Here is a 26,583-nt window from a genome sequence, read left to right on the forward strand (position 1 = left end):
ATCTCCATCAACTCTAACTAACAGTCATGTTGGTCCTTCAAGTTACATAACAAGAAAGACAGAGCAGACAAGAGATTTATGATGTAATATAAAAAATCAATCTTGATAATATTAATATATTTTGTTTGTTTTCAGAAAATAATTATTTTTTATTTAAAAAGGCATTCCAAAAAAATAAATAAAAGCAAGTAATGAAAGAGAAAATCAATTCATTATGGAAAATAATATATAGAAATAAGAGTGAAATGGATCTTCAAGACAGAGAGGAATGCAAATAATAAAATTAAATACCATAAAATCAAACTAGTAGTAAAGGGGTATGAGCAACAATATAAAATTGATTATGAAAATGTTTTTGCTTTAATAGCAAAGATGAAAATAGTGAGATTGATGATCTCTTTAATAGCTTAGAAAAAATGAAAAACATTTCATATGGTTGACAAGTCAGCATCTTGAATGACAGTATTAAAGAAATTTATGTACAACAACTAGTTGGATTTATGATTAAAAAAAAAAAAGATTTGTAGATTGAAGAAAGATTTTTATGTGCTTAAACAAGCACCATAGAACATGAAATTCTAAAATTGATGGCTATCTTTCACATAAAGGATTTACAAAAAAAAATTATAAACATACATTATATGTGAAGAAAATTTTACAAGGTAAAATAATATTTGTTTATTTATATGTTGATGATATAATCTTTATAGGAGATGATCCTATTATAATTTAAGGTTTCAAGCAATTTACAATGAAAAAATTTGAAATGACAGACTTAGATCTCATAGCTTGCTTTTTGGGAATAGAAGTGAAATAGTGTAGTGATGAAATCTTTATTTCATAAGCCAAGATATAACAAAAATTTTAAAGAAATTTGCTATGGAATATCAAACCAAATTAACTAAAAAAGAAAAATGAGATTTAGTTAATTCTCCATATATGCATCAGACCAAACATATTGTTTAGAGATGGCTTGAATGGAAAGTATATGAAAAGGTTAAGAAGTTTACATTTAAAAATAGCAAAAGGAATCGTATGTCTTGTTAAAGGGACAACAAGTTATAGATTGTATTATTCATCTTCACGTAGTCTTGAAATTATATGATACAATAATAGTGACTGAGCAAGAATTTTGAAAGATAAAAAAAACACAATTGAATTTGTATTTTTTATGGGAGAGATAATTTTTACTTTAACATTAAAAAAATAATATATTGTTGCATTATCTACATGTGAAGCAAAATACTTGCATGTGTCATGTAATATTTCTAAGGAAACTATTGGAAAATTTATAGCAGAAACGAAATGAAATTACAAGAATTTTTGTTTACAACAAGTTTACTATAATACATACAAAAATCTAGTTTATCATACATGTTCAAAACATATTAATACTCGATTTTATTTTATTAAAAAGCATATAAAAAAAATGTAGAATTAATTTATGTTAAAACTCATGAATAAATTATTGATAGTTGTATAAAATTATTGAAGACCGATGCCTTCTATTATTTTGCAAAAGAAGTTTGAAATTGTGAAAATAGATGAAATAAGTTTAAGAGGAGAGAATATTAGTTATTAAACTTGTTTATTAAAATTAAGTATATTGAAGTTAGTGCTATAATAAATAAATATGAAAATTAGAAATAATATAAATTTAAAGAGCCAAATATTAATTAAGAAGATTCTAAAAGATAATTTATAATATTAATATATATATTGTATGAATTCTGGAAATAAAAGGTGTAAGAAGTTGTATTCCATCCAAATGTATAAGTGTTGTAGCAGAATTGTGAATAGCAACCAAACCCTTCCTCTGTCATTTTGTGATAGTTTCTCCAACAGTTATTCCTTCTTGTCCGCGCTGGGAAATGCTCATCTTGCTCCGTGGTACTCTCGATTTAGCATCTTGAATTTGAGCATTTTAAAGCACCCGGTGGGCTTGTTAGGGATCTTGCATATTAGGCTTTGCCTATGCCTGTGATACACGCACTAGAGTGTGGATAATTCCGGCACCTTGTGACGGTGCTTGTGTCTTCTTTCCGGCCTTCAGTGAATTTGTCTTTGTGAGATCGTATCTTTTCATGGTTTCTTTTTAAATTGAATTTGTCTTTGGTCCAATAACAAGAAGTTGTCCGGTCTTGTGGTTGGGCCTTAGGCCCGTCTTCTTGACTGAACAGAAAGGGCCTGTAGCCCAACTTTCCTCCTCCTCCTCCTTCTTCTTCTTCTTATAAAACCAAGCTTTATATATTAATTATGTACAAATGCAAATATATACGGTCCACCTAGCTTCATTGGCATTATATATGACAATATCCAGCTGGTGCACCTGCCATGCCATGCTCTTGAGTCTTATTTGACATTCCTTTGCCTAATTCCTCGGCATTTAAAAACAATTAGTCAATTACTGCAGTATCTTCTTACATGTATAAATATAACAATAGCACTATATACTAAAATGAGTTTGCTTCCTCTGTTGTCTCAGATTCGAGTTCTTGGTTGCTCATATGATGGCCACTGGAGGTTTACATGGTCGTTAATTTCAGAACCCGTGGGATTAGTCGTGGTGCGCACAAGCTGGCCCGAACACCCACGTTAATCTAAAAAAAAAAAAATAGTAAAAATGAACCCTAAACAATTAACACCAAGCAAGCAGCTGTCACATTGTTATTATATACATTTTAAACAATTTATTTGCTGTTTCCGCTTTTGTGTCTAGGAAAAACTCTGGAATCTTTGCAAACCTTGCCTTGCCCACATCATCAAACTGTAGTGCTCGTTTAACATTAAAGAAAGAAAAGGTATGGCTTAATTTGTGGAATTAATTAATGCTTCCACCCCAAGTTTTAAGATCTTTCAAGTCCCATTTTCAATCACCAATTATTCCCATGTCTTTCTCCTTTCTCCAATTTCAAAAGACCTGATCATGGATTTAGCTGTTAGCAACATATTTGTTGTTGCAACTTTTGTTGTCTTCAATTTGATCTTTGGCTTGTCAAGCACCATGACTGTTCATTCCTTGTATCAAACCAAGGTGTTCTTTCCTGAAGAAAGAGATGCATTGATGCAGATAAGAGATTCTGTCAGTTCTGCGTTAGATTTGCATGGGAATTGGACTGGACCGCCGTGTAACCAAAATTCGGGCAGATGGGCAGGCATTATCTGTTCAAATTGGCATGTGGTTGGCCTTGTGCTTGAAGGAATCCAGCTCACAGGTTCTCTCCCACCTACATTTTTACAGAACATTACTTTCTTGGCTTATCTTAATTTCAGAAACAACTCAATCTATGGACCTCTTCCTAATCTCAGCAATCTTGTGCTTTTGGAATCTGTCTTTTTTTCATACAACCGCTTCACTGGTCCAATTCCATCCGAGTACACTGAATTGCCAAACTTGGAACAATTGGAGTTGCAACAGAATTATTTAGATGCGGAGATACCACCTTTTGGTCAACCGACATTGACCCTTTTCAATGTGTCCTATAATCATCTTCAAGGCTCCATTCCTGATACTGATGTCCTTCAGAGGTTCTCAGAGAGCTCCTATGATCATAACTCAAATCTCTGTGGAATTCCGTTGGAACCATGCCCAGTTCTGCCTCTTGCTCCGCTCATACCGCCTCCATCTCCTCCCATAAGTCCACCGCAGAGCAAGAAAAGGAAGCTTCCAATTTGGATCGTTGTTTTGGTCTCGGTTGTATCAACCCTTGCTGCATTGATGGTCATGTTTGTTTTTTTGTGTTGTTATAAGAAGGCACAAGAAAAGGAAACACCAAAAGAACATCAGGCAGGTATATTATATACTAATTATCCTGAATTTGCTTCATGATTGACTATATGTTTCCATTCTTTCACAGCATAGGTTTTTAAATTCCTTTTTTGTTTATTGTTTCAAATTCAAATAGGGGAAGACGGTTCTTCAGAGTGGACAGACAAAAAACCGGCGTATTCCCGAAGTGCTGAGGATCGTGAAAGAAGCGTAGAGTTGCAATTTTTTGACAAGAATATACCTGTTTTTGACTTAGATGATTTACTAAGGGCATCTGCGGAAGTGTTAGGAAAGGGGAAACTTGGCACCACATACAAAGCAAACCTGGAATCAGGTGCTGTCATTTCCGTTAAGAGAGTGGAGTACATGGACAGCTTGAGCAAGAAGGAATTTATTCGGCAGATGCAGCTTCTGGGAAAGATGAGGCACGAAAACCTTGTGCAAATAATCTCCTCTTACTATTCCAAGGAGGAAAAGCTGATTGTCTATGAGTTCGTACCTGGTGGAAGTTTATTTGAGCTGTTGCATGGTTAGTTCAAGTCCTCTCCCTTTCCATCATCTTAATTATATGTGTGTTAATTTATGATCCTCCAAATTCATATATGCCATTAATACGATAAGGAACTACGTAGCTATAACAACTTTGTCTTCTGACAAATAATACCTGTGGCTGCTAGAGAATAGAGGAGTTGGAAGAATCCCTCTGAATTGGGCTGCAAGATTTTCGATAATCAAAGACATAGCCAACGGTATGGCTTTCCTTCACCAGTCCTTACCTTCTCACAAGGTCCCACATGCCAACCTCAAATCATCTAATGTACTAATCCGCAGAGATCGCCACAGCTACCACTCTAAGCTCACAAACTATGGCTTCTTGCCTCTGCTGCCTTCTCGGAAATTATCCGAAAGGCTAGCTGTTGGCAGGTCACCGGAATTTTGTCAAGGAAAGAAGCTAACACACAAAGCTGATGTATACTGTTTTGGCATTATCATATTAGAAGTCATAACAGGGAAGATTCCAGGAGGGACTTCACCAGAAGAAAACTATGAAAAAATTTCTGATTGGGTTAGAATGTTAGTGAATAATGATTGGTCAACAGACATATTAGATGTAGAGATCTTGGCTTCAAGAGAGGGGCATAATGAGATGATGAAGCTGACTGAGATAGCTCTGCAGTGTACAGATATGGCACCAGAGAAACGGCCTAAGATGAGTGAAGTATTGATAAGGATAGAAGAGATTGATCGAACAAACCGAGGAAATGACTAGAAAGAGAATATGTTGAAGCTCTGCTAATTCCCCATTCTGGCGATAACTTGGCCTTGCATGGTGTGACCATCGCAAGGAAATGATGACCGTGCTTCGTGTGACCATCGCAAGGAAAGGATGCCCATGCTTGCAATGTCATGACTTGGAGCTGATTTCAACTTAAGCTAACCATGCGGCAGGGAGGCTGACTAACGGCAGGATTGGTTGGTAGAAATATACAGTGCTCTACGTTTCAACTATAAGCACACTACAAGATCAAGTGTAATGAGATTGATTTATTCAAACTGACATTTTTGTGTGGAATAGTGGTTGTGATCTTCTAATATATCGATTTAAACTCTGCAGAGCACAATTAATGAATTCCCAATTGTTCATTACCATTGTCATATGATCCCAATAATTAATGTAACATAAATGGTGGATTAAGTAGCGCATAGATGGTGTAGAAAATTGGGAAAAGAAAAGCACAGGGTCCTAATGCAAGCAAAGAATCATCTCTCCGAAATCGTTGGTTAGCCAGTTTGGTGCGGAATCGGACCAAGAAAGATGAACATGGAAATTGAAGCGATGAGCAGCCCAAACAAATGTCAAAAAAGGCCCAAGTCCACCCAGTATCATCGACAAGATCTAGCACATAGCTAACCATGGCAGTGAGCCCGTGACGAACCAACTTATGAAAGTGAAGTATGCAAGCAGTATCGGTACAGTCTTCCAGGATTGGCCTGGACGCACCGAGGATAACCAATTACAATGATGGTTTAATTTGGACTAGGTGGAAGCTTACACCTATACCCAAACAACTTCATTTCTGAAGGATGGAATTGAAGAGGATATGCATGTATGTGACATGAAGACAAGAACTCAGAAAGCAAGTATTGTCACAAGAGAAGTGATAGGTATCATGAGAAAGAAGGAAACCGCTCCACTTGGAGTGAAGAGGCAGCACATATAACCCTACGTGTCAACATGGACTCATTGCCATTCCCCAAGTGTACATATGGCTCCATCTTCTCTTTGGCTGATTTAAGCTAGAACACCCCCACTTCTAATCCATGCATCAACCCATCTGCCTAGCTAGCTAGCCCCTCTCTACCACTCTTCCCTTCTTGTCTCTAGCCAAGATCAGAGACCATATTGATACCGCCTTCAGTGCTAGCACTTAATTTAGCTAGCTAGCTTGTGGACTTTTCTTGGACGCCTGCTGGCCCCTGATCTTTAACAACATATATTACTGAGGAGTACTGAAAGGGAGGGGAAGAAAATACAAGGAAGAGCTATTGCACCTAAGTAATAAAGACACCATGCCTCGCAGACATGAATTTGGGAGGGCTGATGAGGCCACCCACCCCGACTCCATGAGAGCCGCTTTGGCTGAATTTGTCTCCACTTTCGTCTTTGTTTTTGCGGGAGAAGGCTCTGTCCTTGCTCTTGGTACGGGTTATAATACTTATATTGTTACATATTATCCCTCGCCATCACCAGCATCAGTATATATACATTTTCAATCTCTTGTATTACTTTCTGCTTTCAACCATTTTATCCTTTTAACTTCGAACTAAACATTAATTCATCGATCATCTCGATTATTTTTGCAAACAGACAAGTTGTACAAGGAAACCGGGCCACTGGCTTCCGGGCTCGTGGTGGTTGCACTTGCACATGCATTGGCACTGTTTTCCGCTGTAGCATCGAGCATCAACATATCAGGTGGCCATGTAAACCCTGCTGTTACCTTCGGCTCACTTGTTGGTGGCAGGATATCGGTTATTCGAGCTGTCTATTATTGGGTTGCCCAGCTCTTGGGTTCTATTGTCGCAGCTCTCTTGTTGAGGCTTGTCACCAATGGCATGGTAAGACATTTAGCAGCCTTTGATTATAGGTTGTTTTGACATTTTCTGTCACTGATTTCACTCGTTTCTCAGTGATAAAATAACTAGGCTCTTGATTTTTGCAGAGACCAGTAGGGTTCCATGTGCAGTCAGGAGTTGGAGAGGTGCATGCGCTTCTATTGGAAATGGCACTGACATTTGGGGTGGTCTACACAGTGTATGCAACAGCCCTTGATCCTCGAAGAGGAAGCTTGGGGATCATTGCACCTCTAGCAATTGGGTTCATTGTGGGGGCAAATATCTTGGTTGGTGGTCCGTTTGATGGGGCCTCTATGAACCCAGCAAGAGCTTTTGGGCCTGCTTTAATTGGGTGGAGATGGAGAAGCCATTGGATCTACTGGGTTGGTCCTTTCCTTGGAGGAGGCTTGGCAGCACTCATATATGAATACATTGTGATCTCCACAGAGCCCGTACCTCGCCATTCTCATCAGCATCAGCCCCTGGCTCCTGAAGACTATTAGTCGTCGTCTTCTATCAAATTTGCATCATATATTGTCTGTAATTACGTTTACCTTGTTTTGTATGTTCGGTGTCGTGTCTTTCACTGCCTTTTGGGTCTGGGACATTGTGATTGTGAGGAGTTTGTCTAGTGTCAAGTGAAGCCGAGGCCATGAATTATGACGCGTGGAAATAAAGGCGTTACAGCCGCTTTCTATTACTGTATTTTATTGCCTTTCGTCTTCCTACTGCTACTAGGGTAAGCGTAATCCTATTGCTTCTTTTACTTGGTCATATGCGCAAATTTTTTCAAGGCAGTAGCAGCGCACACACAGAATCAGGACACTACTTCAACGGACTGGGAGATGTCCCGCTGTGTGGGGGCACTACTTCAATGAACTGTCCACCCGGGGGGGGTTGGGGTTGGTGGTTGGTGGGTTCAGAAAGTATACAACTAGTTAAAAGGGTGTATTCCTATATATACTTTATCATTGTGGAATATGAATGAGAGTGTTATGCTCGGTTATAGAATCTGGCTACCCAAGGAGCAAGTTCAGTGAGATGAGGTGCTCTTGGATGAGCGGCATAATAATCAGACCAATAACATGGTGATAGTCTATCTGCAAACTTCCCACCAGAATAGACACAAAATGGCAGCCAAGTTTCACCTCCATTCATCCTTCTCTTCCTTTCTCTAGGGTAAGCCAGAGGTGCCTGTATATACCTGCATTAATTTCAGACGTTTTGATGAGATTGATGCGCCTCCTAAAAAATGACTCTTATGTTTGTTAACCGTCTGAAGTATCACTTCAGAAGTCAAGAATACTCACTATTGTCACAGCTAAGGCATCTCTTAGCTGTGGTCAATCCAAAAAAAATAATTTGAAGAGTTACAGAAGGGGGTATCCCTGCATTTTGGACTATTTCATCCCAATCTCTCTTGTGGATGGTATAATTATACCAAGTTTGTATGTTATCAAAAAGCCGGTGTTGAAAGGAAAGATGATCTTCCCTTTTTCTCCTACACAAATATGCCTCCTACCCCATTTTATATCCTGAACTCTAATGATTATAACAATAAATCTAGATGAAGGGCACCTAGGGTATCCATTCTTGAACCCATCTGATCGATCCACCATCTCATAGGATGTCCTGGATCTATGACCACTTTTAATATACTATACTCTTTTTATTTTTATTTTTCACTTTTTGATGTCCATCCCCTATCAGATGCATGAAATCATGATTTAAGAAGAAAAAAATTAGATCCCACAGAAGGTATGAAGCTAAACTACAATTATATATTTATATTGAAACTATTGAAAAGCTTAACTTGATTGTCTAACCTATCAGAGGTGCTTTTCTGCATCCCCTGAGACCTGCCTACAACACTGACATGTCATATTTAACTCCAAGGAGCTTCTGAGCTCCAAAAGGCTATGCTCTAATTAACTTAATCCAATAGTTTAGGTACCAGTTCCATAACCTACCGCAACTATTCACATGGGCAACATCTCTCAACTCATTTAAAAGTCAGATCCTGGTCTGATCCAGTTATCTTCAGCATAAATCCAAGAAATGAATGATTTAATCTTAGTAATCAACCTTGCCTATTGGAAATTAGAAAAGTAAATTTTTTGTATTCAATCTGAAAACTAAGATTTTTATTTAAATCAACCCCAGCCACAGCTACAAGATGATCATTCCATGGGAAAATAAGCAATTCTTTTTGTTAATGGCAGAAATTATTGCAGTTGTCAAAATTGGGAAGTCTGCCAGCTATAAATAGTTTAGAGAGAGCAGAAGGGACAGCAAACACAGAAATCTACAATGGCAATAGGCTACTATGTAACTACAATCTCTGCTGGAAAACTGCAGCTGCTGCTTCCAATTATGGCAGCTCTCTTTCTACATGTTTGCTATGTTCATTGTTCTGTGTGCTCTCTCAAGCTTTCCCATTTTCAGGCACAATTTCTGCCATTGGCATGCTGATGTTCCACCAGATTTTGTCATTAACAGTTTCAAGAAATTTATCATTTTCCTTTGAAGAAGGTTCCATAAGAAAACTACACACAGGGGCCAAGCTCACAATCTAGTCAATGCTCCATGAAAATAATGTGTGGGAAATGAGTCATTCCTCGTGTAGTCCTAACTCCTGAAATTAACTATCCTTGCTAAACTTGACAACAACACCAGCTCTTTACAAGCATCGATAGCTGCATCTTCCTAACGCTGTTAAGACCTAAATCAGGACAAATTCCTCAATTTGTTAGCATCCGACTCCCCTGGATTTCCTTATATGATTCTAAGCAATAATTTCTTATAGGACCACGCAATTAAAAGTGAGGTGAATCTCCTCATGAGTTTAAATATTTTTGTCCCCACAGAAGTCCACTTACGAATCAATCATGTATCCATGAGACCTCCTTCCTAAGGTCAGCACATACCATCTTTCTTAGCAGTTTCAGCATAAAGAAAATCTTCTTACATCACATAACATAGGATAGTACACATTCTTAGGTTCATAGTTCCTTTTTTTGCAATATAGATACCTTTTAAGTCCTAGTAATGCAGACAATTCATGTTAACGTTCAGTCCCTAAAACAGTCCCACAAACCTGTCCTCTATCACCTAGAATCTTGGGAATTGAACAGATTTTATATTCCTATATCCTTCCAAAATGTCATATAGTTTCTGTTAAAAGATAGAGCGCATCTCAACATGATACAATTCTTCTAATTTTCCAAATAATATTAGTCTCTACTGTCTTTGAGTTTTCACTCTTCACAACTCAAGTTTGCAATTCAGCGAACACAGAAAAAATATTCATCTTATATCATTTCTTCTCGCACCAAGGACATAAAAAAACTGAGTGATAACTGTAATTAAAACTTTTGCGTCAAAGGAATGGATTTACCTTATACCATCAAGCACAGAATCCCAGCAAAAATGTGTATGACCAAACACATGGCATGCAGAAGCATTCCCCTCACTTCCATGTATTGACCTTATGCGAACCTCGAGAAAATCAGAACCAATGATTTTTGGAAGGTTCGGATAAAATAGCATCCTTTTCTCTGGACAGAGTTCTTGCCTGGGTTTAAGAAAAGGGTGTGACAAATGATGTATCTGTATAGTAAGAAAATCTTAAATGCTAAGTGGTGGCTTTGAGTCATTTGATGTTTATTTATGCTCCAGTTTTTCCGAGCAAAACGCATCCAACCTTAATGAACAGGAGTTAGATTTAGAGAATTATAAGAAGATGAATCTCTATATGATAAAAACAAACTAACAAAAAAAAATAGCACTGGAGTTCCAAGAATAGATATAAAACAATAGCAAGCTTCATAGTTTGTGGTGATTTTTAAGTTTTAAGAAGTAATTTCTGAGTATTGCAATAAAAGTTTTAGAGCAACTAACCTGGGAAGAAAGTGAGAGAATGTAATTATTTGAGTGCATGTATTTTTGATTAATTTAATTGCGTCCTCATTTTCTTCATTCATTGCATCAAAGTATGAGGCAAGAGAGGTTGATCTGTTTGATATTTCCCTTGGCCATTTGCATGCATGAAAGTCCTTGCATACCTACAATTAAAACAAATTAAATGGATATGCACAACTCAAAAAAAATTACGAGCATTTACAATGTCACAAACTATAAATTACTTGATTGTGAAGTAAACCAGACAAATAAAAAGGCAGATGAACAAATGAAAGGAGTTCTAAACAAACCCAAAGAATAGCATCCACATAGTCTTTTTAGGATGAATCACCTACATAAACACCTAGAGGTTCACTCTAGCCAGTGACTATGCGCGATGCAAAGTTGTTCTGCTTTCATCCTTTCCTCTTTACTTAAAATGGTTAGATCTACAACGACCAGTACTGAAACTCCCAAACTATGAACCAACCCCTAAAGCTCCTATCAATTCCCAGACTCCGAGATACTTCAAGTTTCAAGCATTTAGATGCTGCAAGTATAAAATCTTGCACCAAGATAAATAATCAAATACTGTCTTTTTTCAATATGGAAAAGCTTGAGAAAATCAGGCGCTAAATAGCCAACCATCTAGGTATCTAAGATTGATTAACTCAATCTACTCTATATTAGATTGTCAATATGGTAATTCCATTTTCCTTTACTGATGAAGGACAGAGGGAATGTCACGGGTGCCATGCACTGTCAAGTATCAAAACAGAACTAAATCCATATGAAAGTTAAGTCAAGCATCATAACTATACAAATTATAGATGGTGATTTTGTTATCATCCATGTTTTTGAAATCTTACGAGCATAAAAGAAAGTGAATCACCATCTCCAAAGAAGGAATTCGTATGCCAGCAATGTCCATCTCTCTATCAAAACTCTGCAGGAAAAGTAAGTTGTGCATGATGAAAGCATTAGCCATTGAATTGACCAGCCATCGGCGCTTTCTAGTTTAGAAGCAGAAGGGCAAAAATATCAGGAATAGGATTTGCACCCCAATTACCTCATGGTACCAAGAAAACAAAGGCACGATTCCGAGGCCATCTAACACCATTGGTCTGGTTTGAACTCCAAGTCCTCTACATGCATCAAGCAATTTATTCAGCTTTTCTAGAGAATCAAGCTGAAATGCATTTCTTTTGTCATTCAGGAAAAGGAAAAAAATGAGAAGGAAAGTAAAGTTGTTAAATGGCTAGAGGGAAACTAAAACAAGATTGCTTACATAATATGGGAAGCCCTCAGGCTCGGAGCGACACCAAAGATCATGATTCCCGGGAACATAGAAGACATGTTGAAATCTATCCTTGAGAAGGGACATAGTGGAGTAAAAGTTGTGGTAAGTCTCAGCGACATCGCCAGCAAGAAGAAGAAGATCATTTTTGTAGGCCTTAGTTGATAAGGACTTAACCCAATTCATGTTCTCTGGGTAGTCGGTGTGCAAATCAGAAAGAACGAAGACCCTGAAGCCTAAAGCCTCCCTAGAAAGAGGAGGAGACGGTATCTGGGGCCTCGTAATGCAATAATTCCTCGAGTTTCTCTTGCATTGTTTTTGTGTGGAGAGATGATTACAGGCACGGGATCGGTGAGGTGGTGGTGGTGGTGGTGCAGGAGATAAGGTCAGGCAAGAAGAGGTAGACCTCATCACCAACACCATGCCGCCTCCTCTTCTTATCAATCGGCAGAGACGGAGGCCCAGTTGGACTTTCGGTGTTCCGGTGTGAGGTGTGGTGATTTGTTTTTAATGAAAAGCATGTATGTTTATTTTTAGAAGATGTGATGTGTATTTTAAAAAGATTGCATTTAAAAAAAAAGACAAACATTCTTAGGATTGCATTGCGAAATAAAAAATTAACCCAGAATAATAAATGGATCTACAATAAGATTCAATTGAAGGGATCCAATTAAAAAGAAGAAAAGACTAGGACGACAAAGGCCCAGTCCACTGTACAGTTGGGGCATCGAAGCCCAAACTAGTACTATATTTAAAAAATTAAATAAATGCTTCGATTTATAGTTTCAATTAAAAATGAAAAAACAAGTAGAAGATAATCTAAATGCACCGTAAATATATAGGATTGTTATTAAAAATAATTTTTTAACATATATATATATATACACACACACCATCAACTTTGATTAAGTAGTGAAATTAAAAATAATAAACCTTCTATAAAAGAGTTTAGAAAACAAATTATAAAATTATAAAAATAAAAATTAAATTGAAATGATCAATGTGATTTTTTACATAAAAAAATTATAAATATAAATTGAAAAACTTATACACGCATCCAATTAAATATATTACATATCATTTTGTAAATAAATGAAAAAATAGTAATTGATGATGAATAAAAACATACTTATAAAAATTAAGATATCAGTATAAATCAAGATATTTAATATTGCAATACGGTTTATTTATTTATTTTTATTTAATCAATTTGTTTATAAAAATAAATTTCTAATAGAGAATGACACTCATAAAATTTATTGAAAAAAAATAAAAGGAAAAAAATACTATGCATGATTGAACTTGTTAAAAATATCATAGAAAATAATATTTAATCTATACAAAACATTAAAAAATACAAATGAATCATAAAAAAATTAAACACATATAGTATAATTAAAAAATAATCATTATTCAACAAAGGCTAAAAAACCCAAAAACATTATAAAGAATATTAATCTAAATATAAAATTAGAATTATTAAAAAAAACACATATAAATATAAAACAATCAAGATTTTGAAAGGAAAAAAAATTGAGGCCAAGCATTAGGCCTAGTACGTAAGCCTGCAAAGCCAGGCTCACACATGCGAGTTTTTTTTTTAAGTTTAATTAGGTATTTGCCACCTAATTATTCAAAAAAACAAATAAGCAATGCATCATCAAGAAATCCTATAATTCAGCTACTTGTAGCTAGAAAAACTAGGTTTATTTTTTATCTAAAAACTTTTTATCAACCTATTTTTTATTAAAAACACTTAGAAAACGTCTTTATGAACCTTGTTAAACCAATTCGTAGCCTTTAAAAACACATAAAAAAAAACAATCTAAAACCTAAAATCAACTCAAAATCAAAAATATTTTAAAACTCAAATTTTTTTATTAAGTTGTTTTCAAGATGGGAAAAAAAAACCACTTAATTTTCCCATCAACAACTCTCTAAACTGGAATTTAGTGACTTTTTTTTCTCCTCCATAAAAAATAAATACTAAAAAAAAGAAAAAGAAAAATTAATACCAAAATACTTTTTTTAAATAAAAGTACTAATTACCTAATAGTTGAAAAAGATAAAAGATGAAAATAAAGTTTTCAAATAAATTGTAAAGTCACCCTTTTAATTTACCCACATATATCACTTTAATCCTTCATCTTTCAATTCAACCGTCACTTAAAAAAATACAATTAAGATTTAATTAAGACTAAAACAAATTCAATTGTTTGCAAAATAAAAGTTAATTTTTTTAAAAAAAAAATCATTAATAAAATCCACAATTAAAAGTGAAGAGAGAAATTGATCTCTTTTAATATTTACTAGCTATGTAACTCATGCTCTGTCACGAGTCAAATAATCAGTATTTTTTAAAAGAAGCTTCTAAACAAAATAAAAGAGTGGAGGTTTTGTTCATTTTAAGTTTTTAATTTTTTAACTGGTCACATTACTTTATTTTTTTCAATTGTATTCTTTAAATTTACATTTTCATGGCAACCATAGTTTTCAAACCTGGTTTGGGGGTTGACCCGACAAAGAGGTGGGGTCTTGGGTTACATAATTTGACTCGGGTCAACCCAAAAAATTAAAAAAAATATTTGAGGTTTTAATATTTTATATGAAGAATTTAAAAAAAATACAATCAATGTAGATATAGGCTATAAATATTATAAACAATTAAGTTTCAAAGATTATTTCAAAAGGTTTTTTATCCTACATTGAAAAAATACTTTTTTATTCTTCTAAGTTAAAGTATTTAAACAAAAAAAAATTATTATTCCATATTGAAAAAACATAATTTTTTTCTTGTGAACATAGAGCATCTACGCCAAAGGATTTCAAATCTCACATTACAAAAATAAAATATTCTTCTAGTATTTATATAATAAACTTTGAAATGAGTTAGAAACCAACTGAAACATATTTTTTTTTAAAAAGTCTTTATTGGATTTTTGTCGGGTCATTTGAGTTTTGGATTGACCCAGCAAGTTGGTTGGTTTACTCTGAGCCAATTGCAAGCTAGATTTTCAATGAAATAGACTCAATCAAGGCCCGAGTCACCCGAAAAAATTTCAAAAAAATATTTGATGTTTTGATATTTTATATGAAAAAAATGAGAAACAATTCATATTAATATAGACTATACACGTTATAAAAAATTAAATTTAAAAGATTATTTTAAAAAGTTTTTTATTCCACATTGAAAATATGTTATTTTACTTTTCTAAGTTTAAATATTTAAACAAAAAATGTTTATTATCCAACATTGACAAAACATAATTTTTTTCTTGTAAACATATAGTATATATACTAAAAGGTTTTAAATTTCACATGAAAAAAATAAAACACTCTTCTAGTATTTATATAGTAAACTTTGAAATCAGTTAGTAACTAATTAGAAAATATATATAAAAAGGGGGGGTTTAGGGTCGGATAAAAAACATAATTGAAAAAAATAAGGTTTCTTCTGGGTTTTTGCTAAATCACTTGAGTTCTAGGTTGACTCAGTGGATCTACTGGTTTACTCCTAACTAATTGTAGACCTAGATTTTGAATGCAACAGGCTCGTCCAATGATGCTGGGCCTAGTATCCCAGCATAATCCAACAATGTTGGGTCCTAATGTGATCATGGCCTAAAGTTGTTAAGTCCCAGAGAGAGGAAGACCCTAAAGATAAGGTTTAATGGCAGCAGAGCCTAATTGAATGGTAGGTTATTGTGTTATGCAGGGGTTAATGTTGGTGGGTCTTACTGTTGGGCATGACCCAAGCTGTTGGATCCTAGTTAAAAAAAACCTAAAGATATTGGGTCATAATAGCAGCAGGGCTCAACTAGATGTTAGATCATGGTTGTAGCAGGGTTTAATTTGGCGTTGGGCCATGGCAATATGTATAGTCTAACGATATTAGATCCTGATGGGATCAAAATTCAAAGTTATTAGGTCTTGGTGGAAGAAGGTCCCAACGCTATTAGATCCTAATAAAATAGAAGGCTAGGCCCAATGTTCTTGTATCCTAGTGTGGTGAGAGACTAAGCACAACATTGTCGCATCTTATATATGGTGGGAGGCCCAAAATAGTTGGGTCATGGTGTGGTGGGAGGTAAGGTTAGGTCTTGTTGTTAGGTCCTCGTTGAAAAGGGACCAAAGATATTGGGTTCTAGTAATTGCAGGGATCAATTGAACATTGGATCATAGTGGTATGTAGGGCCAATGTTGTTTTGTTTTAGTGAATAATACAAGGCTCAATTCTATTTTGTCGTGCTAGAAGGCATGACCTAAGACCTTTAGAGTTGGTTCTCGCCTGATCCATTAGCATTAAGTCCTAGAGTGAGCAAGATCAATTACGTTAGATTTAATTTATATTTTTTTTAAAATAATATTTTAAAAAATAATATAAAAATATATTAAAAAATATTAATTTAAAGTAAAGAAAAAAATTAAAAAATTTTAAATTTTTTGGGCCTAGATGCAATCTTAAATTTTTTTTTTTAAAAAAAACTATTTAAAAATAATATAAAAATATAAAAAATATTAATATTTTAAAAAATTAAAAATAATACAAAAATATTAATTTAAAATTAAAAAATTTTAAATTTATTATATCTTGCTTGCCAAAAGTTAATTCAAAATAATTAAAAATTAAAAATTAATAACAAAAAACCCCTAACATTATTCAATCTTACTAGAAAGGACCAACACCATTCAATCTTGCTAGGAAGGACCCAACATTATTGGTATGTTTTAAAAGTGTTTTAAGTCTAATTTGTTAGCCAAACCCAGTAATTTTTTACAGAGAAAACAACTTTTTTAATCGCAATTCTTAATTAAAACACAAGAAAGAAACAACTCTCCCGACCGCAATTTTTAACTTAAAAACATAGAAAAATACACCTCTCGAGATGCTGCAATGTTGTCCATAGAACAATGCGTCTGTATCTAAGAAAATCTGCAACGTTTTTCCCATACATTTTAATATATAATATAGCATAATAATAATTTTTCTAAACTCTTTGCAAGCCGATGACTTAAAAAACCTTAAAGAAAAAGTAGAGTAGCTCTTTAAGCCTACAAAAGGCAGAGCAACAATGAAAATCCATGTAAAGTAACTGTGCAACTGTGCAAGTCTCTCGATCCAGAATACATGTATAACTATAATTAGTCATGTCACTCTTACAACAAAGACCTATCTATGTAAATTCAAGGCATAAAGTTGCTTTCTATATATACCTATTTTTGTTGTCAATTCGAGCCTCCTCGCTGTATCTTATTCTTCATGAAATAAATGTAAATGAATTTCTGTACCCAAGGATTTATCTCAACCTAAAAAATAGATACCATGTATGTGAACTGATCGATGCCTTCATCCCTCAATGAAGAAAGTAGTATTTGCCACCATTTCTTGTCTCTCCCAACAGTCTACATGTTTTGGCATTTTCATGGTCCTCGCATCTTGTCAACGATATTCCTACCCTTTTCTTCAATATGGCGCCTCTTTTCTTCCAATTTCTCCCCCATCTTCTTCCCTAGATCAAGCATCTTTGCCCTCCTTCCCATTTTCTTTGGTCTTGAATCATCTTCTTCAACAGAACGAGTCTGTTTCTCCAGAGATATCAGAGACCAAGAAGGTGATTGACTTTCCGAGGCATACCCTGAGCTGTTTTGGCCAGTTTCTAGCGCTTCACTGTTTGCCAACAAAGGAGTTATTAGATCTTGCGATGACTTGTCATTTTTCATTGATGGCTTCTTAGAGCTTAACGCTTGAGTCAAATCATCTGAAGAATCAGAATATGGTGGTTGAACATTTTCAGCATTCCTTGTTTTCTGATGCTTGCTTTCTGGATGATCGTATGAGGTTTCCCCGCCAGCTTCAATCTTGGTTTTTGCATCAAGTTGGGAGTTCAAAAGTTCAAGTGCAGTGGCATTATCACTAGCGGCTTCTTGATTAACCCATATAAAAGGAGCAACATTTCGAGGGACCCAGTCATTCTTTTCTGCTAACATCCAGGGAATGCACACGCTTTCACAATTTGGAAGAACCATTGTCTCCCGGATTGCAGCCTGCATTATTAAAAGGAGCATTGGATGAACTTACCTTGCATCTATCATTCATCCTATTTTATTTCCATAGAAGTACCAAAAATTCCAAACACTAACTAAAAGCAACCTAATAGAAAATCACAATTGACAACAATTCCGAGATTCACAAACTGATCATCTGAAAGGCAGTTTAAGCAAGGTGTTAATCTCACATATGACTAGCAAGGGTCCTAGACTTTTCCAACTCAACAAAAACAAAGAATGCAAATACAGGGGACTAGGAGTTGTGATAAGAACATGCCTCCATCAGAAAACACAAACATCTAACACTCCATAAATAGACTTGGAAGTTTTTGAGTATCATAGTCAGAATATGATTCACTACAATGATGGAACTACTTGCAATATCCGTTCAGAAAGGAAAAGAGCTTCTGGCTTAGTCAAGGTTCTTTTGGTTAGGAAAAAAAGAAACTACTGCAATTTAAAAGATGAAATTTACTGCGAAATGCATTTCAAGAGGAGGAAGAGAGATAGTTGCTTAGAGCTGCATGCTCATCAATGCAGACATCATGTCAAGCAACATAGCGACCCAAGTAATGACTGACTGCTTATGTGTTGAAGGAAAATTAAAATAATAGTAAATAGTCCTATGCAACAAGGAAGTTCCATACCTTAAATTTATTGATCAGGTATAACGCTACTTGCCCACTAGTGATCCTGTGTTCCCCAACAGAAGACTCCAACTCAAACTCCACATCAGGCGTGGATGTGAAGCCAAACCATAACTGATCAGAGGGAGGTGGCTTAATATGTAATCGCACTGTTCCACGAACGGATCCTAACCTTATTGACAAAGAGAGTGGCACCTGCAATCGATAATCAATCAGTTACTTGGCAAGAGAAAGTTCACTTTGAGTTAATGGGACTTCTGCAAGTACCCTCAATGTTGTTCTATACAAATAACGTGATGATTTGAGTTAATGGGACTTCTGCAAGTACCATAATGTAAAAAGCCAGGACTCACTTTTGAAAACCATAATGCAACATCTGTAATGGCTCCACCTCATATGACCAACCTAAGTAATCTTTTATTACTCTTATTATTTTCTTCTCCATGTTTTCAATCAAGATGGAAATAGTTTACCATGAAAATTAATTTGTAAGCTCTACAATGATGAATTTCACATGGTTAAGATGAAATTATAAACATAAAAAGCAGAATCCCTTAAAAAAGGATGTTGAAATAGAGGCTAAAGAATCGAAGACAGCATCATAGATCCAATATTCCTTTGAGAAAATAGGAGGGCATGCCAAGCACAACTAATGGGGAATGAAGAAAGACAACAACATAAGAGAATGGTGGCTAAAGTGATTTTGCCTCCAGCTTGAGGGGCCAACGAACATAAATAGCAAGTCTTTATTTGAACACTGTTTTTATTAGACAACTATAACAGGTATCATGTGGCAAGATCTCATCTGACTGATGGTAAAGAAAAAAACTTGTGGGAAACAAATATCCTAAATGTCGATAATAGTAACATAACTAAGATACTGAATTACAGGCAAATACCACAATTGAATTCAAACTAATTCAAGGGATAAACACCATATAATAAGGATATATGTATCTTTGCATATAGGTACAAACAACCTATATATACAGAAAAAGTTTTATACAAACCTGTGAAACCTGTTTTGCAACAGAATTAAGGAGGGACTTCCACCTAGATACATTCGTTGATGTTGTTATGCCACTCTTAAAGTCCTTTAATTCATCTGTAGCAAGAAAAGATGAGGCTCAGTTGGTATTGTTTATTGTGAATTTCCATTAAAACAGTCAATTAAGAATTCCTCCTGTCCAAAATAACAATAAATAACTGCACTAACCATTAAGACTGTTGCAATAAGTGGAATAGAGAAAACTGCTACAATAAGTGGAATAAAGAAAATTTACATGTTTATCATCCTGACACATGTCTACCTCCTTGCTTCCTAATTTAAGATGATATTGCATGGACCAGGACCCATGCATGTCATGAACTAATCTTAATTAGGAAAAACAGTTATAACCATCTCATCCTCATAGGTTTGTTTCTGGATACAAAGACACAATTCTTTAAAGGAGTTTATGCAATGTTCATTAATGGAAAAAACCAACTCATTTCCTGCATGAACATAGAAATGAGAAGCGACCAAAACCTTGAAAAAAAAATTGACCTTATTTAGGGCTTTTTAGGTGACAAAGAACAGGATCCTAGATTTAGTTTACATTGAAATCTGATGCTATCTTGTTTGTATGAATGAATGCATCCACCCATGTGCATGCAAGTCAACATCATTTTCAAATAATATTACCACAACAGTGGTCTGAATTAACTACAAAGTTAAAAAGCAGTTAGGCAACATTCCAGTATTTTGTTTTACATATGAAAGTTGAGGACACCCATCAGCGTCTTCAAGATCTGGCAACTGAATCACTGCGAAAGTTTGATTGCAACTTTTGGATCATACAAGGTTTTCTTTTCTGTACATGTGAGTTAGTAATATTTGAAAGCATTAACTTGCAAACTAACAGACAGATATAAATCAGTAAGAATCTTCTATGCTTACCAGACATAGGATTACCCTCATCCTTCCTTTCTCGTGAATCAACAGTCCCTTCAGAAAAATTCAACTGCTTTCCAAGATGTTCAAAACCTTCCAGAAGGTCTGATGAAGCATCCCTAACAGAGCTGGATCCCAAGTCTGTATCCACCACACCTTTCTGCAAATCTAGGTCACGAACTTCCAGTCTTGTTTCAATATCTAGCACTAGCCCGCCACAATATTCGATATCAACTTCCCATGCCCATACCTCATTCATGTGTGTAGGAAGAACCCTAATACCATGGATATAAGGCGGGAGATTCCCAAGGTTTAGATCAGTACATATGACTTCGCCAATGTAACTGGGGGTCCTCATATTGGACAAAGTTCTCTGTGATCCAAAATCAGGAAAGAACAATGTCTGAGTACATTTTTTTTTTTAAAAAAAATGTTCATATTCATCAAAGAACACCTATTACGTTATAACAATTTTCTCCTCGCCTATGGAACACGGTTCATAAGTTCAAATGGAAGCAGGATATATTCCCTGTTGCAAGAGTTCTATCTACTGTATAAATCAGGGCATGGAAAAATCCAAGCATTTGGAATTCATGAACACTAAAAGGCTGAATAATAAGCACGGATCAGAACCAATATTAAAGCTACATTCTTAAGTGCTCTTACATTAAAATAAAAATTATTTGATAGACCAATCCCCAAAATTGCTACCCACTGCAGATATTAAAACTACAAGCAAAGCATCATCTACTTATAGCAGAATCTAACATGCATCAATGGACAAAACTAAATGCTATTGAATATAATTTGGGAAATAATAGACCTGAATCCGCGCTTGTGTTAAACTCTTCATCCTGTCATTGCTTTTGGCATCAAAAAAGAGCCGAGAAATAATCAAGTTCCAGCAGAGTGTTCCCTCATCAACATTTAACTTTTCATCAGCGTCTGCATCAGAAATGACTTGAAGCTGGCTTAGGCTTGAGGCACGGGAACTGGTTGATGACGAAGGTAACGAGATATTTTCTTCCTCGGAGTTGATAGGGGCCTTCGATGTTGATAGGGATGGATGATACTTATCATTAATCTTTCTCTCTTCACGACCTAACAAGGAACTCACCTTATTTTCTACACCACTCTTTGATGCCTTTCTGGCAAGCTTTTTCCAAAACAGGCGAACCTTTGATTCAGAACCATCAAACCTACTGGCCCTATCAATTGGCTCAACATAGAAACCAACAGAGGGTTTCATAAATGAAGGGTATTCTGTATTTAAGGATGTCAAATATCGTAGGAACTCTTCATTCAACTTGATGAACCAGTTAAGTTTTTCTTGGTCATCACTTGAAGCAAGACGGAGGGCTTTACACCATGACTCCTTCTCCCAGGATGTCTCAAGAAATATAAAGACTGTCTTACTTGCATTATATATTGGTGATGTTTTGCTTTCCACTTTTATTGGAAATCTTTTGGCCCTGTTGTAGGAATAGAGACTAGTCATGTTTCTCCTTAGATAAAGGTGAAAAAGACACCATAACTTCTTGAGCTATTCTTTACTGAATCAAGTAACATGCATATTTCTAACACTAAATAAATGCAAATTTTGATTCTATTGAGCTGAGTTACATGGAATTTCAGTAAGATTTCAAAGGCAAGTATTTCAGTCCTGGTCAAACAGGTTCAAACTGATGAGTTAAGTCAAGAAGGAAGTTGACATCCTGAACAAATGTGGTTGCTTAAATGGCACTAACCATTACACTGGCAGCATTTTACGAGTAATGGAAATCCTGATGGTTGAAACCATGGTTATTAGAATCTAATGATTCGTATCAATTCACATAAAAAATGAATCACGGGTGTACATGTATCCTATGATTCAGTCATAATTCTGGTTGATTCAGTATTATTCATTGAATTTTATGAGTCAACTAAAATAGAAAATGAAAGTGAAATTAGTGAGAATAAAAATGCTAAGGCAATTTTCTTTGATTAATACTTCTAATTGAGACTGAAATGTATTATAAATTAAATCTTACAAAGAAAGGCAAGAGTAAAAGAAAGTAAGAGTACCAAAGACAACAAGAATGACAAAGGTGATATTAAAATTGGGGAAGAATGAGACTATTACTTTTTATTAAAACTCGGAGATCTAGTAGTTTACATAGTTAGATGATAGCTCTTAGATATGTAAGTTATTTAGTCTTTAGAATGATCAATATGTTAAATTTTGAGACTTTGGGGTCATTTAGCAACTAAGAACTAAAAAAATAAATGATTTGTTGCATACTTTGTTTTGCAAATGATCAAAACTCCCTTTATTTAAAAAATATTTATAACATTATATATCTTTTAAATGTCATTTTCATGTACTGAATCAGCAATTCATAATCCCAAAAATGAGCTTTACAATTCATGATTCAAATCTCGGTTTGACAACCATGGTCGCACCACTACAAGGAGCTGTGAATGAGAAATAGTTACTGAACTATCAAGCTGAAGTTCTTTTCCAAAATGAAATTCTGAGCAAAAATCAACGCACATAGAAGTAGGAGGCTTAAGTATTTGGTCCTTGACTTGTCAATAGCAAAACCAACCCCAAAAAAGCAATATGAAGGCAATTGATTAATTAGCATGTGTGAAACTATACGGCGTAATAGAAGCCAACCAAAAGTATCCCATAAGACAGCAGTTACCATTTTCTTGATGGAAGGCTTGTAGCTGACACAGCTTCTATTGCACAACCTTTCAAAGGTATAACTCTATGTGAACCACCTGAATCTGTCAAAATAAGTGAACTACCCTTGATTTTTGCCTGTTTTCGGATGGGAGTGACCTCAAGGAGCTCCTTTTTCTTCTTTTGATCTTTCGGTACTTTTTCCACTGGCCAATTTTTCAGAACCTTATCTGAATCAAGAACCCAGACATATCCCTGAGTCACAGAAGTAAATCAGCGAATGAAAAAAAAAAAAACCTTTAACTACTAAAAGACAAAATCAACAATGAGTTTAAATGTGCACGATTGTGGTGTGAACATGCATTTCTCTATCTATGCACGATGGATGAACGTTAGTAATTGAAAGATACCACAGAGAGATACCTTCTTGTTATGGGCATAATCAAGGGACTGTTGGGGATCGAGGTCTTGATGATGTGGAAGAGAAGAAGAATAAGAATGTGATGCATGTTGTTGTTGAGTCTTTCGATTCAATCTTTTAATCAAAACATAAACACCCAAAGCTTGTAAAGCAACAAGAGTGAGCAGGCCAGAAAGAAAGCCACCAGCAAATATTACTACCACGGGCCACATCACTCCTTCCTTTCTTCTCTTCTTTTCACTCGATCTAATGATTTGATCAGCAACACAGCATGAATCACTGAGTAAACAGTGTTATTGTTAATCTGCGATTCGCTGACTTGTTGGGGTCGTAGGTAGAACGAGTCAAAACCCCAGAAATTTTTTTTTTAAAAAGAACCAGAAAAAAAGAAATGGGCAACTGTGTGGGCAGGCAAGGTGGTGTTTTCTGAATCAATCAAGCAATAAATCATGTGGGGGTGGAGTTTAAAAAAACGAAAAGAATGTTATTACAGAAGGAATAGCACCACTACTGTTTACAATTTGCTCAAGAAGAGAATCAGCTTCTCCCTCCTTATTCTCTAGAGACGCTATTTGCACTGCTTTTGCTTCGCCAAGACCTGTCCTTTCTAGATTCCTTCCACAGCGCATTGAAAAGATAAGAGCAATAGAATATAAGAAGAGGAAAAAAGCAAAGGAACACGCGTGTTCATCTAACACTTTCGTATTCTTTGACTATATAGATGGACCGATCATTTCAGTATCGTTACATTTCAGGGAAGCAGTCTCACTTAAAAAAAAAAAAAAAAATTATTATTATACAATATATTAAAATTGTTGAGCACCTCTCACTGATTACCGAAACACATATTATGAATTGGAGAAGTGCAATAGTTATTCTTAAAAAAAAAACTTATTAGGTATGTAATGGAAGGTGGGATTATTTTTTTTCATAGGAACCGGTTGATGTTAAAAAAATAATTAGAAATAAAATAATTAATTTAAATTTTATTAGGGAAAAGTAATATTGTAGGTCCTAGATGTTAAGACATGATATAATAGTCAACTATCTAATGTTAGAGTAAAGTATGATTGTCAAGTGTGTTTAATATTATAGTAATTTTTATAGTTGTGGTTGAGGTTGGTTGGTATTTATATATATATATATTTGATTGAAATTAAGGTTAAATAAAAAATAATTTAATTTTTTTAGTTGAAAATGCTTTTCAAATTAAGATTATAATAACTAATACACACACTCTAGATAAGATAATATAAATAACTTAGTATATGGTATTGTTATATTTGAGAATGTCTAAAAAATCAAGTTACAGGTTTTCAATTTATATATTGATTTTATAAAAAGAATAAACAAATAAATACAAATTTTTTATGCGAATGAACAAGGCAAGATCGACAATGTCAGAATTCTTGATCAAATACAAAGCATACTTAAATGTACATAAAATATAACAAGAATGAAAATAATAAAAATAAAATCTTACTTAAATTTGTAACATAAATCAATACATGAGATATTAGTTACAGAAAAGAATGGAGATGGGCTGCAGATATGAGTTACAAGGGAGAGTAAAATTTTCTGCGGGAAAAATTAGTCTATCTTCTGAGGTTTTAGGAGTTTTCTTTTATAGACAAGTTGTCATGGAAGAGAAAAAAGCGTCTTGTTGAAAAGTATGAAGATTCTTTCAGAACCTATGTGAACCCATGTGGCATTGTCTACCATTATTGGGTGATGACAAAATAAAAGATGCCCATGTTTTTTGTGGGACTTTCAATTGGTGTCTTCTTATTACCGACACTTGATTTGTATGTTTGTAGTAGCAAGTAATATTTGTAGAAAAGCCTAAAACAAATAGGCTTTAAACAAAGGAACTCAAAATAGTTGAGTCGAAAAGATATAAACTCTAAACAGATAAGCCTAAGAAAGTCTGAAATACTCTTCTTTTTTTTAATGTCATTTGATAGGTTGCAAGATACCAAAACAGTCATCTTCATTATCATCTCCAAGGAAAATGGTAGGGGATATTGAGCTAGATAAGCTAGAGTGGAACAAGACTATTTTCGGATCTTGACTTTGTATAATGCCTTGTACTATTTGTAGGTATTCCTCATCAATTCTAGTAGAGGCAAAGAGAGCTGTCATTTGAGCCTTTCGGGTTAAAAACTTTGATTGAGGATGATGATCAATGATGGGAGCCGTTTGATATTTTTGTAACTATTCTGTAACAGCTAATTTGGAACTTTTGGACTCAACTGCAAAGGAATCCCACCATTTGATTTTAAATTTATGAACAAGTATTGGATGTCCATTTTATAGATTATAATCATAGAACCATGAACATATCCATGGAACAAAAAATTTGGTACAAAAAATGAGAAGGGAAGAAAACTTCCTTTTAGAAGAAGCTGGTTGAAAATTATTTTTGAAATAAAAGTAACAATTTTCACCCAGAGGATGTTCTTTGAGGTAGTCAACATGACAATTGACATGACCAAAAGATTGATATCTTCTTCTAAGTGTAGGAGTATTGAAGTAATAAATAACCCGGCAAGACTAAGGTAGAACCACAGAGAAGTTAATTGTATAAATTATAGATAACAATAATACAACAATAACAATTACAACAACAATAGTAGTAGTAATAGTAATAAAAATAATAAATAAATAAATAAGAAGAAAAGGAGGAAGAAGAAGAAGTTGATGAGAACTTTAAGACAGAAAATTAATGTAAAGATTAAACAATGATAACAACAAATATCAAGGTTAAAGGATCCACTAAT

The 26,583-nt window shown here is 34.7% G+C and overlaps 4 protein-coding genes and 1 long non-coding RNA gene across 8 annotated transcripts in view; 3 read left to right on the forward strand and 2 right to left on the reverse strand.

Moving 5' to 3' along the window:
• The first annotated feature begins 2,639 nt into the window (after nucleotides 1-2,639).
• Nucleotides 2,640-5,110, forward strand: LOC105140809 (probable inactive receptor kinase At2g26730). Its single transcript, XM_011047803.1, has 3 exons — nucleotides 2,640-3,791; nucleotides 3,906-4,298; nucleotides 4,447-5,110. The coding sequence occupies exons 1-3, from the start codon at nucleotides 2,927-2,929 to the stop codon at nucleotides 5,037-5,039; spliced, it is 1,851 nt and encodes a 616-aa protein (XP_011046105.1). The 5' UTR covers nucleotides 2,640-2,926; the 3' UTR covers nucleotides 5,040-5,110.
• Nucleotides 5,111-5,999: 889 nt separating this feature from the next.
• On the forward strand, nucleotides 6,000-7,655 carry LOC105140814 (probable aquaporin TIP3-2). Its single transcript, XM_011047809.1, has 3 exons — nucleotides 6,000-6,470; nucleotides 6,639-6,889; nucleotides 6,994-7,655. Exons 1-3 carry the CDS (start codon nucleotides 6,341-6,343, stop codon nucleotides 7,387-7,389), a joined length of 777 nt encoding a protein of 258 aa, XP_011046111.1. The 5' UTR covers nucleotides 6,000-6,340; the 3' UTR covers nucleotides 7,390-7,655.
• A 169-nt stretch (nucleotides 7,656-7,824) lies between these two features.
• On the reverse strand, nucleotides 7,825-12,596 carry LOC105140812 (uncharacterized). 4 transcript variants are annotated; one of them, XM_011047808.1, is made up of 6 exons: nucleotides 12,075-12,563; nucleotides 11,856-11,931; nucleotides 11,679-11,732; nucleotides 10,787-10,950; nucleotides 10,284-10,460; nucleotides 7,825-8,090 (listed from the first exon to the last, which is right to left on the reverse strand). In XM_011047808.1, the coding sequence occupies exons 1-6, from the start codon at nucleotides 12,227-12,229 to the stop codon at nucleotides 7,880-7,882; spliced, it is 837 nt and encodes a 278-aa protein (XP_011046110.1). In that variant the 5' UTR covers nucleotides 12,230-12,563; the 3' UTR covers nucleotides 7,825-7,879. The 4 variants fall into 4 exon arrangements, with proteins under 4 accessions (XP_011046110.1, XP_011046107.1, XP_011046108.1 ...); XM_011047805.1 differs by having other exon boundaries at nucleotides 7,828-8,090; nucleotides 11,856-11,975; nucleotides 12,075-12,596; XM_011047807.1 differs by lacking the exon at nucleotides 7,825-8,090 and adding an exon at nucleotides 9,393-9,608 and having other exon boundaries at nucleotides 11,856-11,975; nucleotides 12,075-12,596.
• A 321-nt stretch (nucleotides 12,597-12,917) lies between these two features.
• Nucleotides 12,918-26,583, forward strand: part of LOC105140811 (uncharacterized) — an 18,028-nt gene continuing 4,362 nt past the window's right edge. The window contains exons 1-2 of the long non-coding RNA XR_845243.1: nucleotides 12,918-12,929; nucleotides 25,353-25,358. This is a non-coding gene — a long non-coding RNA (uncharacterized LOC105140811). The remainder of the gene's footprint in view (nucleotides 12,930-25,352; nucleotides 25,359-26,583) is intronic.
• LOC105140810 (uncharacterized) lies at nucleotides 17,169-24,502 on the reverse strand. The gene is made up of 7 exons (XM_011047804.1): nucleotides 23,806-24,502; nucleotides 23,402-23,637; nucleotides 21,535-22,183; nucleotides 20,718-21,084; nucleotides 19,789-19,883; nucleotides 18,779-18,973; nucleotides 17,169-18,128 (listed from the first exon to the last, which is right to left on the reverse strand). Exons 1-7 carry the CDS (start codon nucleotides 24,013-24,015, stop codon nucleotides 17,505-17,507), a joined length of 2,376 nt encoding a protein of 791 aa, XP_011046106.1. The 5' UTR covers nucleotides 24,016-24,502; the 3' UTR covers nucleotides 17,169-17,504.

Source organism: Populus euphratica, unplaced genomic scaffold, assembly GCF_000495115.2.
Source record: "Populus euphratica unplaced genomic scaffold, PopEup_1.0 scaffold109.1, whole genome shotgun sequence".
Lineage (NCBI taxonomy): Eukaryota > Viridiplantae > Streptophyta > Magnoliopsida > Malpighiales > Salicaceae > Populus > Populus euphratica.

Bases quoted from the DNA above. Each gene is read 5' to 3' on its own strand.
- LOC105140809 (XM_011047803.1), top strand. From the start codon at position 2,927: ATGGATTTAGCTGTTAGCAACATATTTGTTGTTGCAACTTTTGTTGTC. The intron at 3,792-3,905 runs GTATATTATATA...AAATTCAAATAG, and splicing joins ACCAAAAGAACATCAGGCAG to GGGAAGACGGTTCTTCAGAG. The intron at 4,299-4,446 runs GTTAGTTCAAGT...TGTGGCTGCTAG, and splicing joins TTTATTTGAGCTGTTGCATG to AGAATAGAGGAGTTGGAAGA.
- LOC105140814 (XM_011047809.1), top strand. From the start codon at position 6,341: ATGCCTCGCAGACATGAATTTGGGAGGGCTGATGAGGCCACCCACCCC. The intron at 6,471-6,638 runs GTACGGGTTATA...TTTTGCAAACAG, and splicing joins AGGCTCTGTCCTTGCTCTTG to ACAAGTTGTACAAGGAAACC. The intron at 6,890-6,993 runs GTAAGACATTTA...TGATTTTTGCAG, and splicing joins GGCTTGTCACCAATGGCATG to AGACCAGTAGGGTTCCATGT.
- LOC105140812 (XM_011047805.1), bottom strand. From the start codon at position 12,506: ATGGTGTTGGTGATGAGGTCTACCTCTTCTTGCCTGACCTTATCTCCT. The intron at 11,976-12,074 runs GTAAGCAATCTT...AATGCATTTCAG, and splicing joins CTGAGGGCTTCCCATATTAT to CTTGATTCTCTAGAAAAGCT. The intron at 11,733-11,855 runs GTAATTGGGGTG...CTTTTCCTGCAG, and splicing joins TGTTTTCTTGGTACCATGAG to AGTTTTGATAGAGAGATGGA.
- LOC105140810 (XM_011047804.1), bottom strand. From the start codon at position 24,015: ATGTGGCCCGTGGTAGTAATATTTGCTGGTGGCTTTCTTTCTGGCCTG. The intron at 22,184-23,401 runs GTAACTGCTGTC...TTCCTACAACAG, and splicing joins AGCCTTCCATCAAGAAAATG to GGCCAAAAGATTTCCAATAA. The intron at 19,884-20,717 runs GTAAGCATAGAA...TTCTTGCTACAG, and splicing joins TGAGGGTAATCCTATGTCTG to ATGAATTAAAGGACTTTAAG.